The sequence below is a fragment of the Saccopteryx leptura genome, chromosome 10 (genome assembly GCF_036850995.1).
Source record: "Saccopteryx leptura isolate mSacLep1 chromosome 10, mSacLep1_pri_phased_curated, whole genome shotgun sequence".
NCBI classification, from domain to species: Eukaryota; Metazoa; Chordata; class Mammalia; order Chiroptera; family Emballonuridae; genus Saccopteryx; species Saccopteryx leptura.
Genome location: NC_089512.1, coordinates 58,129,418 through 58,145,141, shown reverse-complemented (window position 1 = coordinate 58,145,141; position 15,724 = coordinate 58,129,418). Strand labels below are relative to the sequence as shown.

The 15,724-nt window shown below is 49.1% G+C and overlaps 1 protein-coding gene across 10 annotated transcripts in view; it reads right to left on the bottom strand.

Annotated features, from left to right (window-relative positions):
* The window catches only part of CACNA1D (calcium voltage-gated channel subunit alpha1 D), a 355,364-nt gene that overhangs the window by 90,566 nt on the left and 249,074 nt on the right, over positions 1–15,724 (bottom strand). For 9 of the 10 annotated variants that reach the window (XM_066352103.1, XM_066352111.1, XM_066352102.1 and 6 more), the window contains exons 10-11: positions 4,103–4,190; positions 2,780–2,806 (exon numbers count right to left, since the gene is read on the bottom strand). In XM_066352103.1, coding sequence (XP_066208200.1) covers positions 2,780–2,806; positions 4,103–4,190 — 115 coding nt within the window. Of the gene's footprint in view, positions 1–2,779; positions 2,807–3,781; positions 3,842–4,102; positions 4,191–15,724 lie in introns of all 10 variants that reach the window. The other variant, XM_066352110.1, reaches the window with a different exon arrangement.

Here is a 15,724-nt window from a genome sequence, read left to right as displayed (position 1 = left end):
GAGTCCAAGCTGCAGCCATAGCTGACTCAGCTGTGCCGCTTTGCTAAAAACACTGAAACCTGGGGACCAGGCAAAGAAAAAGTCGTGCTAACTCTTCAGCAAGCCTTGGAGCAAACAAGGTACATTTTGTTATTGCTCTTGCTATGTGGTTTCCAATGCTAATAGCTGCTGGAAACATGATGACCAGCAAATAGAAGTTCTACAGAGGACACTAAAGACTGTCCCCTCCAGGCTGGGTCCCTTTAGTGATAGGTAATTCAGCACACATAACCAAGGTGTGGACCAGTCTGAATGAGATTCAGCCTTGGTGGGTCTATGCTGCAGTGACAAGTCATAGGTGTCTCCCAAATTCAGGGGTCGTAACTGTCACATCCCTGAAATCCTGCAGCACTCCCCATTTGCCCCTCACTGGGTGCTGGGTGCCCAGGCACTGAACATGTGGAGAAGAAGACACAGTCCCATGGCTCCTGTCCTTGTAAAGGCATGTACAGTTACAAATTATAAATCCATACCACGTGTTATTCCCAAGGTACCAGGTACAGGAACAAAGAGAAGGGAGCTGCAAATGCTCTAAGAGTCTGGACGTCTCCTCTGAAAAACAGACTTGAGCTGACTCTCCACAGTTGAGCAGTTCACCAGCAGGCAGAGGGAAGGGCACTCCACTCAGAGGGGACTACAGGACCAATGGGACTTAGGTGAGAAGAAACAGCGTGTGTCCTATGTTTGAAAACTGAGAGTGCTGGGGAGCAAGAAAGGGCCATCAGAAGGTGAGGCTGGATGGTGAGCCATGGGCCAAACTATGAAGGGATTCACATGTCGTCTGGCAGCCAGGATCATGGGAGGGCATTTCACTTTATTTTTAAAGTCTGGCTTACTGATATAATTTACAGATGATAAAATGTACTCTCTACAGGTATACCATTTGTAACCACGGCCACAATCAACATATAGAATATTTCCATCACTCAAAGAGTTCCTTCATGGTCCTTTGGGGTCAATCTCTCTCCTTACCCTGGCCCCTGACAACTACTCATCTCTCTCTCTTTTTGCTCCTACGGTTTTGCTTTATCCAGATGCCCTATAAATAGAATTATACAATACATAGCTTTTTGAGACTGGCTTCTTCCACTTAGCAAAAATACTTTGGAGATTCATTTGTGTTGTTGCCTCTATCAGTTTTTTCCTTCTTCTTGCTGAGCAGTTTTCCATTATATGGATGAATCACAATTTTTCTGCCCAGTCACCACTTGATAGACATGTGAGTTATTAGGAATAAGACTGCCATAAACAGATTGAAGTTTTTGTACAGGCAGATATCTTTACTTTTCTTATACAAATACCTTAGAAATGGGATTACTGGGTCATAAGTATGTATTTAATTTTATAAGAAACTGCCAATTTGTTTTACAAATGTCTGTATCATTTGACAAGTAAGGAGTGCATGAGAATTCCATAGATCTGCATCCTTGTTAGAACTTAGTATTGTCAGATTTTTAAATTTGATCCACAGGTGTAAAAAACATTTCTAATAAGAATGTAGTAGTATCTCACTGTGATTTTAATTGGCATTTTCCTGATGACCAATGGTCATTTCGTGTGTTTACTCTCCACCCATCTCTTTTATTTGGTAATATGCCTCTTAAAATTTATTGGCCATTTTTTTATTGGGTTGTTTCCTTATTATTGATACTATTCTTTTCATATTATTCTTTATATACACTCAGTACTAGTCCTTCATCAAATATGTTTTGCAAATATTTCTCCAAGTCTGCAGTTTATCTTTTTATTTTCTATTGAAGAGCAGAAGTTTTAATTTTGATGAAGTCTAATTTATCCATTTTTTCTGTTATAGGTGGTGCTTTGGGTGTTGTATTCAAGAAAATCTTTGCCTCACCCAAGGTCACAAAGATTTGCTCCTGTTTTCTTCTAGAATGTTTATAGTTTCAGATTTTACATTTAGTTCTATGTTCAAGGTAATACTTTTACAGAGTAGTAAAATGTTTTTAATTGAAAAAGAACATTTATATGGAAGAGTGCACTAGTCATAGGTACACAGTTCAATCAGTTTTTACTAACTGACCATGTAACCTGCATCTAGAGCAAGAAACAACTTTACTAGCACTTTACAAAAACTCCTTAACCTCCTTCTATGAAAAAAGTTTTAAGCAGAAAAGTTGATTAGTGGCTAGAAACTGTTCATTGTTGCATCTTGTTGGCTTGTTTGGGATCAAGATGTTCGGCACCTACTAACTACACTGCTCTTTCTATGTTTACTGGGCAGCTTGATCTTCTATAAATGCTGCAGCCCACAGAGCAAGACGAACGTCTAGAGCAGGGGTCCCCAAACTACGGCCCGCGGGCCGCATGCAGCCCCTTGAGGCCATTTATCCGGCCCCCGCCGCAATTCCAGAAGGGGCACCTCTTTCATTGGTGGTCAGTGAGAGGAGCACATTGACCATCTCATTAGCCAAAAGCAGGCCCATAGTTCCCATTGAAATACTGTCAGTTTGTTGCTTTAAATTTACTTGTTCTTTATTTTAAATATATTTGTTCCCGTTTTGTTTTTTTATTTTAAAATAAGATATGTGCAGTGTGCATAGGAATTTGTTCATAGTTTTTTTTATAGTCTGGCCCTCCAACGGTCTGAGGGACAGTGAACTGGCCCCCTGTGTAAAAAGTTTGGGGACCCCTGGTCTAGAGCAACCTCGTGTCCAATCCAGCAGTTAAATGTAACAAACCAACATACATGCTTGAGAAAAAACAGAAAGAGGATACTGACCTGAGCTTGGATTTTGAGATGGCTTGACTGAAAGAAAGACAAAAAGAAGTATCATTCCTGTGAGGAAGGCTTGAGCACACGCAATCCCCACCCCTGCCATGTCAGTTGAGATATCAGAAAAGCCATGCACAGCTGCCTGGGCTCAGCAGCCCCAGTTCCCGCAGCCAGCCAGCTGGGGTATTTGCGGAGCACGAGCAAGGTGCTGCCGATCCAGGCAGGCCAGGGCCCCCGCACAGAAGACTCAGCCAGTTGCCCTGAGCAGCCATGGCACAGGTGGTGACGCCAGGGGTCCTTCTCCCCTGCCCCTGCACCCATGATCCCCAAGCAGAAGTCAGCGGGGCTTCTCCCGCTTGCAACTCAGTCACTCATCCCAGTAGCAGCATGCGCTACTGCTGTAGCAAACGGAGCACTGGCTAGGAATCCCAGCTCCACTCGTCACTGACTGCATGAGCCCGGGCAAGCAGCACACCTTTTCTCTGTTCTCATCTGTAAAATGGGAAGGACAAACCCATTTCCTGCCTACTTGATAATGTTGTAGGGAGGGCAGAACAAGAGAAAGGAGGCAAATTCACTTTGTAAACTGTTAAGCATCCTCCCATAACATCATTTGTATGTACCTCTGCCAAGGAGGTTGAATTCTCGTAAAAACACCTGCATTTTGCAGAGATAAGTAAAAGATACCAGAAGGAAGCAAACAAAACAAAACTGTATGGGTTCCCCCACAGCAAGCAGGACTCTGCACATTCCACCCTGCTGGCCCCCCACTGCTACAATCCAAATCCTCTGGAAAAAGCCAATGGCAGTTAACACGAGGGCACCCGCCAAAGTTAGGAGAGGGTGGTGCAGAGTCTCCTCATCCTGCGTGCGCTGTGTGCGAGGGTGGGAGAACCAGCAGCAAAGGAAAACAAATATGCAGCATTCTCGTCAGCCACTCTGCCAGACAAGCTCTTGTTCAAAGCACTGACGCCAGCACCAGACTCGGAGCAGAACTGGGCCTTTTACCCCCACCGCTGACACCCAGAGGGCCCAGCCTTGGCCGCGCCTCTTCTTTTCCACCAGCACCTAGTGGACACAGCGGGATGGCGAGTTACCTGGCACACCCTGCTGCACGCAGGCTGCACCCCAGCAGGATGGCTGCTCTGGAGGAAGAGGCGTGGGAGGGGTCCGGGGGAGGAGCCAAGGGATCCAGGTGAGCCCACCCGCCCTCTCTGCCCCTGAGGCTATGGTTCCCGGACTCCACAGACACCCGGGGCGCCTTCCTCGCACGTGCTTCTCTGAGACGTTTACAGAAGAAGCCAAGAGGGCAGGCAGCCCCACACTCACCAGAGACTCGCACAGCAGCCTGGGTTCTCGCCTTCACCACTCACGTTCTCCGTGTTGACCGATTCCGTCTCGCTGGTGGGCATGCTGGCTGCGGGGAGGAGAACAGGCTTCAGATGGCACCCTGGAGGGGCCGCATGCCCAGGAGGGGCCGGATGCAAGGTCTGCCCCCAGCAGACCCTCTGGGGACCAGGCCATGACCAGCAGAAGGAAGTGCTGCGGCCGGGCCCTCTACCGCAGGAGAGCCTCTGCTTCCAGCATCGGCCCAGAGATCCAGGTCCCCGTCAGGAAGACTGCCCAGCCAGACGTTTCCCAACACAAGCAGCTTAGGGATGAAACTGAGTCCCTGTCACTGAGCCTGGGCCCCTTAATTCTCCTCGTTTCCAGGTTTGCAACAAGAGGCCACCAAGACATCTCAGGTACAGCGACATCTTTGCTTGCCCCAGCAGGTGTATTCTAGAAAATCTGTGAATAGCCCAATACTTCGTGAACAAACTCTTACTTTAAATAAATTGAAGGAGAGGGGAAATTGTGGATGGAGGAATACGTGCAGGTACCAAGCACAAAATCTTTGTGAAAATATAAGAACTTTACTCATTTTTTGTTAATTTATCTGATGTCTAAGTTCTGCTGGGCTTGTGAAGCTGGTATGTAGAGGCTCTTACCAAAGCAGCTAGGACTAGAGCACTAGGGGAGAGTCTGTGGGTAGAGGAAGGTCATCTTCCACCCAGTGACCAGAGGGCAAAGTTGACGTGGTCCCAGTGCCGCCAGGGTCTCTGGGCATGTCTCATTCCTCCACGGCAGGACCCACTAGTGTCAGGAGGCCCAGGAACCCACCTGGAGCCACCATCCGTCACTTGGTGTTTTTTGCATCTACTTGATTCAACTCCATAAACATCACCAGTGTGTGCTGGAGACCAGGAGGTGAAGGGGTGTGGGACACAGAGAGGGGCTCAGCACTGCCCGGCTGTCCTTGAGGACCAGTGGGCGAGGCAAGCCCCGCAGTGGATTTCAACACACTGAGATATACAGAAATACTGCCCAGGGGTCCGGGCAAGGAGCTCCAGAAACACACGATAAGGAGTGACTAACTTGGCTGCAGGGTTGGGAGAGGTCATGGAAGATCGAAACATGGGAGAATAACCAAAGCACATGCACTGCTTTTCCCTGATGCGTCGTTCTGAACTGGAACAACTGTCTTTAGAGGCCTGATGGTAGGTATCAACAGGAAGGCCTTCCCCTGTGGCCTCTGCCCATATAGCCCTCTTAGCACGGTGCCTCAGTTTCATCTGCGAAAGCCGGTGGTGCTGCTGAGTGCTGTGGTGGAGACCCCGCAGCCAGCCCAGGCACCGAGGGCTAGCAATGCATCTGCCGCACGTCTCCTGACCCTGCTCTGGCGACAGACATGGAGTCAATGACAAGGATGAAGGGGGGCCTGACTCTAAGGGCCCAGAGGGCTGAGAAACATCTTTTCTGAGGGCAACAGAGAAGATCCTTTTCTTTTTGTGAGGCTGCCTGGGTGGGAGTCTCAAGAGCCACATCCAGGAACATTTAGGCAAAGGCTCCAAAGGAAAGACAAAATAGCAGAATTATAGATCCACATCACACAACTGGTTATCTTGTGGAATAATTATTTCCTTCCTTAGTTAAGCCAACAGAAACCAACTGCAAACTTTAATTCACTTTTTCACAATTCCATGCAAAAAAGAAAAAAACAGAAAAAAAAAAAAGAAAGAGAGAGACAAAAACAAACAATCCAAAAAACCCAAAAAATCCAATCATGGAAAAACCTTAACAGAAAGCTCCAGAGGGAGAGGAAAGGGAGAGGAGAGAGAGGGAGGGAGGGAGGGAGGGAGGGAAGGAGGGAGGGAGGGAGAAGAAGAGGGAGGAGGAGGGAGAGAGGGGGAGGGGGGAGGGAGGAGGGAGGAGGGAGGGTAGAGAGGGAGAATGAAGGAGAGGAGGGAGAGGAAAAGGAGGGAGGGGGAGGTCATCAGACAGACAGACATACAGATGCTCCTACAGTTCTCTTCTCCAAGAGTGTTCCATGCCTTTGCCTTAGCAGAAAGACTAAAAGGGTATAAAAGTCAACAAAGTTCATTGTCATGGGGTCTTCACATAGGGTCAGCCTTCTTTTCAGGAACAGGACAAAGAAAATCCCAGTGAGAGACCTTTATAAATATGACCATGCACCATCTCTGTGGAACCATTTGTTGATGGTCTAAGACAAGGTCAGGAAACTTTTTGGCTGAGAGAGCCATAAATGCCACATATTTTAAAATGTAATTCCGTGAGAGCCATACAATGACCCGTGTATGTTAGGTATTATCCAATAAAAATCTGGTGTTGTCCCGGAGGACAGCTGTGATTGGCTCCAGCCACCCGCAACCATGAACATGAGCGGTAGGAAATGAATGGATTGTAATACATGAGAATGTTTTATATTTTTAACGTTATTATTTTTTTTTATTAAAGATTTGTCTGCGAGCCAGGTGCAGCCATCAAAAGAGCCACATCTGGCTCGCGAGCCATAGGTTCCTGGCCCCTGGTGTAAGAGGACAGATGTTGAGAGCACTATGACACAGGGTGGGGACTGGTGGGCAGTCTGCGGGCCCCAGTTAGGTCCTGACTCTGCCTGGGTCAGAGTCCCACATCTCTCCAGGCTTTAGGGTCCTGGTCATGCTAACTCCACACTCTTAAGGGTCACTTCCATCTCTAACAGTCAACCACTTCATGCTGCTAATATTAATCATATCATGACATTAGCTATTTTGAAAAGAACAAACTTCTGAACAGGCTAAATCTTCGTGGCTTTTTACTCTTTGGGGCCATAATGAGACCCAAACAGTTGCTACATTTTGTCCCTAAAACTTCATTTTTCAAATGATAGAGCTGAAACGGATTAAAGTACATGCTGCCCATGGGGGTGGGGAGTGGGGGGCAGCCTTCTGCATTCCTGGTGTGTGCCAGCTGTTAGTGCATGAATGTGCTCGTTGCTCTCTAAGTCACAGTGGGGGGGGGGAAGATAAAGAAATAAAGCCAAATTCTCTAAACAGCAGCAAAGAGAGACTACCTGTGTGGCACCACTCCAGTGCTGCAGTAACGGGGCAAAGCCCTCTGCTTTTCAAGTGGACCCCCCCCCCCTTTTAGGTGGGGTGGGATGATGGCGAAGAGCAGGCTCTTAGGCTGGTCAGACCAAAGCTTAACTTCATGTTTGTGACCAAAGTTCCCCAAGGCTCCATGTTCCCCCCTGAAAATGAGGAGTGCCTGCATCTCAGGGCTGCTGGCAGAACTGAATGAGATGAAACACACAGCAGGCCATCCCAGAATGGGTCCACGGAGTCAGACAATCAGTGAGGCTCGTGATCACCTTGGCAAGGCTCTCATGGAGCTCTCTGGATGCAAAGCAACACTCCCTGTCTGATCCGCATCCAGCCCCCCCCCCTTGCTGCACAGAGGCCTCTGGCGAGAACAGTCACCCATACTTCTGTATCATGCTCCGTCTCTCTCCTATCCTGCACTGAGTTATTTATGTCTAACTTAGCCTGTTGTGCAGATAGCAACTTTTCTATTACAATTACTTGACACCTCCAGAGCCCATAATAAATAAATCTATTCCAGAATGATGTTGCCAGGGCTGAGAGGAGGGGTGGAGGGGGAAGAGAGGGAGAGGACAGTGACTGTGTTAGGATCTGGTGACCTCATTTGGTCCTGGAAATGGACCTTGACCCCGCCCTAAATCAGAACAGAGGAAACACGATCTGACCTGGGCCCTGGCAGCCTTTCCATCTGCTCCAGCCTGGCCCTCCCTGTGACAGGACAGCACTTCCTTTCCAAATGTATGGAAAACACCAGATCCGGTGAGCATGAGCAAGGAGCTCGGATGTTCGTTAAGACATTTCATCCTTCACTTGTACTAAGCATTCATTTTTTTAATGTTAATAAATTGATACAAGTTTCACTTCATTTAGCTCAAATATGATCTCATCAACGTTTGAAAGGATGAAGACAAGAAAATCATAGACTGTTAGAACTGAAAGGGGATTCTGAGATTCCACGAACAAACTCTGATTTCACAGATGAGAGGACTGACTGGTCAGCCTTGGGGCACACAGTCAGATGTGAGGCTCCCCTGCCCACCCCCGCCTCCTGCCCACCCCCTACGGCTTCGGCACCTACTTAAATGGACTAGTATACACTTTGGTATTGGTATATGTTGGTCTATACAGTGGTCTAGACTCCACAAGTCAAAAAGTTCCAAAAGCTGAGCAAGCCTCTTATCCCTCAACATCGGTTTGTGTCCTAACAGCCTTTATTAGTCCTGAGAAACAGGACATATAGCCTGACTACTTACCAAAGATAAGCCTAGCAAAAGCAGAGAGTACAAATTTCAAGCTGATAAAAGTTACTACTGAGACTTTATAAAGATAAAACTACAGAAACCCACGTATGTAAACCTACAGGCAAATGACTGGAACACATGCCCTTCTCCCTACCTAGCTGTCCTCTGTCCCCTTCAGCAGGGATCCAGTCCTACTTGCTGACAAGTGGCCAGATCCATTAGGATGCAAACAGAGGGACCCCAACATGTCACCTGCCTGTACCAGGGGCCATCTGCATGCAGGGAAGCTGTAGGTCCTTCTCCCTCTCTCACACATTTCAGGGAATTTTTAGAGCTGTGTCAGGAAGTTACAATTTTTAATACACATTTCAGAACTGTTTTCAGTAACTCTGGGTGAAACTAGGTATTAGGACCAGCCTGACACTTGTAATGGGATGCCAGCTTGCACTACAATTCACCTGCTGAAATCTGCGGAAGCTCGGGGCCTCTGTGTTATGATCTATTCCAGGCCCTGGGACCTCTAGGGAGAGCTCCAGGACAGACACTAGGGCTTCGAGTGTGGATTCACTGAGGAGGGGCCCAGAGTGTTGCTGTCAGTGAGGACAGGAGTCCGGAGAGCAGCCCAGCACATCCTGGACTGTAGATGAGAGATGCTGGGGCCCTCCCTGACAGCCTGTGGCACATTACTTCTCTCTCTCTCTCTCTCTCTTTTTTTTTTTTTTTGTATTTTTCTGAAGTTGGAAACAGGGAGGCAGTCAGACAGACTCCCGCATGCGCCCGACTGGGATCCACCTGGCACGCTCACCAGGGGGCGATGCTCTGCCCATCTGGGGCGTCGCTCTGCCGTAATCAGAGCCACTCTAGCGCCTGAGGCAGAGGCCACAGAGCCATCCTCAGCGCCCGGGCAAACTTTGCTCCAATGGAGCCTTGGCTGCGGGAGGGGAAGAGAGAGACAGAGAGGAAGGGGAGGAGGAGGGGTGGAGAAGCAGATGGGCGCTTCTCCTGTGTGCCCTGGCCGGGAATCGAACCCGGGACTCCTGAATGCCAGGCTGACGCTCTACCACTGAGCCAACCAGCCAGGGCCACATTACTTCTCTTTAAGGTCTTGTACTGAGCCCAGATGCCATCAAAGGCAATGCCACACAAAAATAAATCAGGGAACTATTTTCTCAGGCCATTACAATGAGCATTTTCACCAATGCCTAAATATTCCTCTCTCTATTCCCCTCTCTACTCTTACTCTGAGGGACAACATACCTCTCTCAACCAAATTTGCCTGGCTTGTGAATTCAGAGGGAAATTCACACACACACACACACACACACACACACACACACACACACAGTGGATGAGTCTGTGTATGGGTCCAAGTAGGCAGCCCCAAAATTATGTCCATCAATAATAGCCACAGCCAAATCTCAGCCAACATCCTTCAGTGATGGAGGCTACTGAGGCCAGGACACTAGAAGAATGTTAGAGGAGCTTGGTCTTTGTGATTGGTGATGTTGGGACAATTCCCTTTTCCTCCAGGGCTTAGTTACCTATTCTAGAAAATGAGCTGTTGGGTAATTTCATCTCTGAGCCCCATTCGCCTCTGACCTACTACAACTGTGTAAAGAGGAAACACCCACAGGCTGTCTGGTTTTACTCCCAGCACCAAAGGGGTTTCCCCTGGCGTTCCCCCAGCTCAGGAGGGTCACCAGAAGTCATCTCCAGGCAGAACACCCTGGGGATCGGAGAAGCATGAGGAAGGAGCAGCCCCTGAGAGCTGAGAGTCAGCCACACTGAGCCCACCAATGTCCTGAGCTTCACCTGCCATTCGCCTCAATAGAACAGGCTCTCTTGCACACCTGAGGAATTCTTCCAGCATTTCCCTCCATGCCCCAGAGCCCAAAGCTGCTCACTCTTTCCTCTCAAAAGAAGGGTGAAGGGGAAGGGAGGTCAACGAGCAATAGTAGTCATGGCTGCCGTCCTCAAAGAGAAGGGACCTGAAGCCAGCATCTTGTGTTTTTATCTTATTTTCATGATAAGCATAAGCAGCACCATGACAACCCCTGAAGGAATCTGCTTGCTAGTGGTGACATGCCGTGCCATCACAGGGTAGCAGACTCTTGTTGCTGTAAAGAAGCCAGACTCTTCGTGGGGAATGTGGGTCCAGGCCAGACCAAGGTTCCTGTGTCTGAAGCAAGCATTATGCCCTGACAGTAACTATTTCTATCTGACCAGTGACATGGGGAACACAGCACCGCACAACAGCCTCTGTCGCGCTTGTCACCAGCAGTGTCAGAGTCTTCCTCAGGGATCCTAGGTATCTCAGTCAACAGAAGAGTTCCCCGACTAAAATGCAAAGTTTCCTGAAAATATTATGCTGCTTCCTCTCCCTACAGACAGATCTCTCAGAAAGCTAGCAGGGAAGCCTCAAGAACCGTTGAAGTCTCAGGTGCCAGCCCTGGCTGCGGAGTGCAGGAACCTAGAAGCCCGAAGAAGGGGCCAGTCTCCTCTGCGGACAGAAACCACTCCTCTTCTCATGGAAACCTACCTGGAGCTGTAGTCCTAAGCAGTCTCTGAAAATGTGTTTTCTTGTATCCACGACAGTATTTTCTGCTTAGCTGAAGCCCATGTTTCCTGGCGTCAAGCTCCGCTGTCCTCTGAAAACACTAAAGCTGAACAACTCAGCCCCATCTCTGCCCCAACTCACTGCCCACTCTCAGGCAAGTTCCTACTCCTTGGGCCACAGCGTGTTCTCGGAATAACAAGGGACTTTTATCTGACAGTCTCCCTGTCCCTGTTCCCTTTCAGGCCTTCTGATGAGAGCAGGGCACTAATACAGACCTTCAATCAAACCACCCTTGGCTCGTTCAAGTCCAATTTCCATAACCTCTGGGCACAGCGTTCCCATGGTGGTAGAGGTGACTCCTGAGAAAACATTGCAACATACCCCTCTGCTAGCTTAGCAGCTGGCTTTGCGTCCCTGTAGTCTAAATATTCCCAGATAGACTCTATCTGGAGAGTTGTCTGACCAGGCCAATTGTGGTGGCCGTAGCTAGGTGGACTGGGCAGTGTGCAGAGGCAGAGTTCATGCTGCTGTAGACCACCCTGGTGACTTGGTGGGCAGGGCAGGGTGCCAACTGTCTGCATAACTGCTCTGCATGGGGACAGGTCTGACAGTAACCCCCAGGTTTCCAATGAGGGTCTGTGTAGCATTATTTTAGAACATGGCTGGAAACTTAACTATTTCCCACCTCAGCCCTTTCCTCATTCCTACTTGCAAAGGCAAGTATACCCAAATCTTTGCAGCCTAGAAGTATATTTTTAACTTCTTTTGTGAAATAGACTCTACTATTGAATAGCTTGAATATGGTCCTGGGCAAACCTGCCAGAGAGTAAAAGACCAAGAGGGCATTTGAAAAATGTCCCCTGGGGGGGAAATCAATCAGATAATATCACTGGACGTGCTAGTGGTGACATGCCTTGCAAAGGCATCATTTGGGGAAAAGTGTTTTAAAAAGTCTGTCTTCCAGTCTAAGAATATTCATGCTGAATTAAATTTTCTGAGTTGGTTCAGCTGCTTCTTTAAAAGGTACAGTTCACACAGAAAGGAAATTGCAATGCTGTCTTGGCAAAGACACACATTTTGGGGGAGAGACAAGAAGAAAACAACAGGACCAAGTTTCAAAGAAATCAAGCAGTTAAAACATAGGATCTTACAGACGAGCACACGGCACATGCACATCACACCATGCCTACGCGTGAGTGGAAGGCAGCAGAGGTCTCGGGAGGAGAGCCTCCTGGAGACAAAGTTCAGTCTCAGCTATTTACCGTGATCTTTAGCCCTGCGTTGGCGAAAGCAGCAAAACTTCCTTTTCTTCTTATCCTCTTTTAGCAAGTCGGCCAATGTGACCCCTTCAGGTTGAACACAAGTAATTTCATTATGATTCAGTAGAGGGCAGCAAGAGAAACACAAACAGGGCCTGAGGCCCCGAGAGGCACACACATCCCTGGGCTCTGACATGCAAAACCTGAAACTGTTCTGCGTGGAAACCTCCAGTTCAGGATTGGATGAGTGGAGCAAAAGGGCACGTTTCAGAGCTACTGTTCAAAATGCCTGTCTTTAAGAACCCGTTGTAAATAAACAACCAACTACAATAAACAACCAAGCCACTAACAATAAACAATCAATCTATTCTGGGCAAAGGTTTCCCGTGTTTAGCCTCCCCTCTAAGAAGGGTAAGGAGAGTGCGAGGGAGAGGGCACTTCAGAGGAGTCAGGAATCCTGGGTGCTGATCAGCTGGCTGTTCGAGTCCAGCCAGTATTGCTGCATGAGGCAGGACACGTGGGTGTCAGAAAGGTGGGCTCCAGACTCTGCCACTTACTGGCTGATCATGAACAGGTTACCTGATTTTGTTAACTAAGTTTTAGTTTCATTATTCGTGAGATGTTAGTAGTAGTCGGAACTGTACTTCATAGGGGTGTTTTAAGAAGAAACTAGTAAATCCAGTAATACAAGCGACGTGTTCAGCTTTGGCAAGGCATGGTCAGCATTATGACAACTCCCCTATGGCTGCTAGGTCATGAGAGGAATGACTCTAGTGTCCCCAACTCCTTCCAGCTCTGTGATATGGTGGTCACTCCATGCCGGCTAGTGCTTGTTGCAGAGGCCACATGCACCGGGGAAGGGAACAGCAGAGGCAGTGTGGGCAGCAGAAGGAATGCCAAGGGGGCAAGAGCCTGCAGGAGTCGGTACGTGCAATATACCATCAGTGGGCGTGAAGACTGCTGCCACAGGCCACAGCACCCATATTTCTAAAGGGCATGCTCTTTGACCTAGCAAAGCCATTTCTGATCATCTTGCCCACAAGAACGTGAACATGAGGGTGCAGACCCAGGTGCGTGCATTTGCGGGGATTAATGAACGCTGATGTACAGACAGTAGCAGAACCTGGGTTCCGTCCCAGCTTTGCCACTTAATAGTCATGGGGCCCTGGGAAGCTACTTAACATCTTTGTGCTTCAGTTTCCTCATATGTCAAGTCCTCATCTCACAGAGTTGTGTGAAGAATAATAGATTAATGCATCCACGGCCCTTAAAACAGAGTCTGACCCATGGGAAGCACTTGACCAACATGAGATGTTACTCTGTGTTCTTTCATTCAACAAATAATATGTGTAAGAAATACTGCACGAGGTGCCTGCCACACAGTGGAGAGCAGAAACAGACCCTGTCCCTGCCCCTAGGGAGCACAGCCTCACGGTAGAGGAGGCAAGCAGACTACCCCATCAATAAGGGTAAAACCACCGCTCTGATAACTGCCATAAAGCAGAGGTCCATGAGCTGTACACAGTCCATTGTGACAGCTTTTACCTTGGCAATTTTTTGAAAATAGTCAAGGAGTTGTTTTAAAAATATGGAAAGATGTCTACGGCATATGGTTCAGTGAAAAAGTCAAGGCACAGAACCACCTGAGCTGGGTGATCCCCTGGTGGGGACCAATGAACAGGCTATCTGCACAATGCTCTATGCTCCTACACACCCAGATAAGGGTGGAAACAGCAGGTTCCACACTGCCAAGTCTGGTTCTCTCGCAGAAGAGTGACGAGAGAATGTTATTTCTTACTTTATATACTTTGACATTAGATGAATTCTTTAACAGTGGGCAAATATCACTTCTGTAATTAAAATACATTAAAAGCAAATAACACAACCCTGACTTGGGACTCCACAAACCACCTCCTTCTCCCTGTCTCCAGTGGGGTGGAGGGATGTGACCTCCCTCAAGTCTATCTTCCTCCAACTCTTAGGACACCTAGCCAGGGCTGACGACTGCCCCCTAGAGCAGTACCACCCAGGGGGAGCGGGGTCTCCTGCCCACACTCTCTAGGCACGGTACCTCCAGCAGGCTCCCCAGAGAGGACAATTGTCCTGGACACATGCTTGCTACATGCAGCTCTAACTGCTGCTCTTCGCTTTACAGCTTTTCTTTTCTTTTCTTTTTTTCTTTCTGAAGCTGGAAACGGGGAGAGACAGTTAGACAGACTCCCGCATGCGCCCGACCGGGATCCACCCGGCATGCCCACCAGGGGCGACGCTCTGCCCACCAGGGGGCGATGCTCTGCTCCTCTGGGGCATTGCTCTGTTGCGACCAGAGCCACTCTAGCACCTGGGGCAGAGGCCAAGGAGCCATCCCCAGCGCCTGGGCCATCTTTGCTCCAATGGAGCCTTGGCTGCGGGAGGGGAAGAGAGAGACAGAGAGGAAGGGGGGGGTGGAGAAGTAAATGGGCGCCTCTCCTATGTACCTTGGCCAGGAATCGAACCTGGGTCCCCCGCACGCCAGGCTTACGCTCCACCGCTGAGCCAACCGGCCAGGGCCGCTTTACAGCTTTTAACTGAATGTTTTCCACTTGGAACTTGTATCCTGAGGTAGTTTAATTGTGATAAAAGCAGTTTTAGAAATCAAATTTTGACTACACAACCCTTTTAAATGGGATCAGAAAATGTCCACGCCTCGTGCTTGCAAACAGCTAGTCCCTCACTGTGTTCTGGCCACCATTCAATCAGACTTCGAAGTAATAGTCCTCTGGGGGTAGGTGCGGAAGGGAGGGGCTGCGGCAGCCCTGTGCACCGAGACCTGGGGGCAGCGTCCCAGGGAAGGCAGGCAAGGCAGCGCCCACAGCTCCCACTTAGGCCCACTGGGGAAGAGAGCACAGGCTCTCTCTGTAGCCAGAGGTGGATCTTCAGCCATTCCCTCTTTTTCTTTGGGCATCTATATCCCCACTGATGAGAATTACTGATCATAAAAATTCCCCCAGGGAAGCCCTGGCCGGTTGGCTCAGCGGTAGAGCGTCGGCCTAGCGTGCGGAGGACCCGGGTTTGATTCCCGGCCAGGGCACACAGGAGAAGCGCCCATTTGCTTCTCCACCCCTCTGCCGCACCTTCCTCTCTGTCTCTCTCTTCCCCTCCCGCAGCCAAGGCTCCATTGGAGCAAAGATGGCCCGGGCGCTGGGGATGGCTCCTTGGCCTCTGCCCCAGGCGCTAGAGTGGCTCTGGTTGCGGCGGAGCGACGCCCCGGAGGGGCAGAGTGTCGCCCCCTGGTGGGCAGAGCGTCACCCCTGGTGGGCGTGCCGGGTGGATCCCGGTCGGGCGCATGCGGGAGTCTGTCTGACTGTCTCTCCCCATTTCCAGCTTCAGGAAAAAAAAAAAAAAATTCCCCAGAGAAACTGCCCTGCTTTTCTGGCCAGAACTTTAGCATGAGCTCCCTTTAAAACCACTTCATTATTTTTAATGCTATT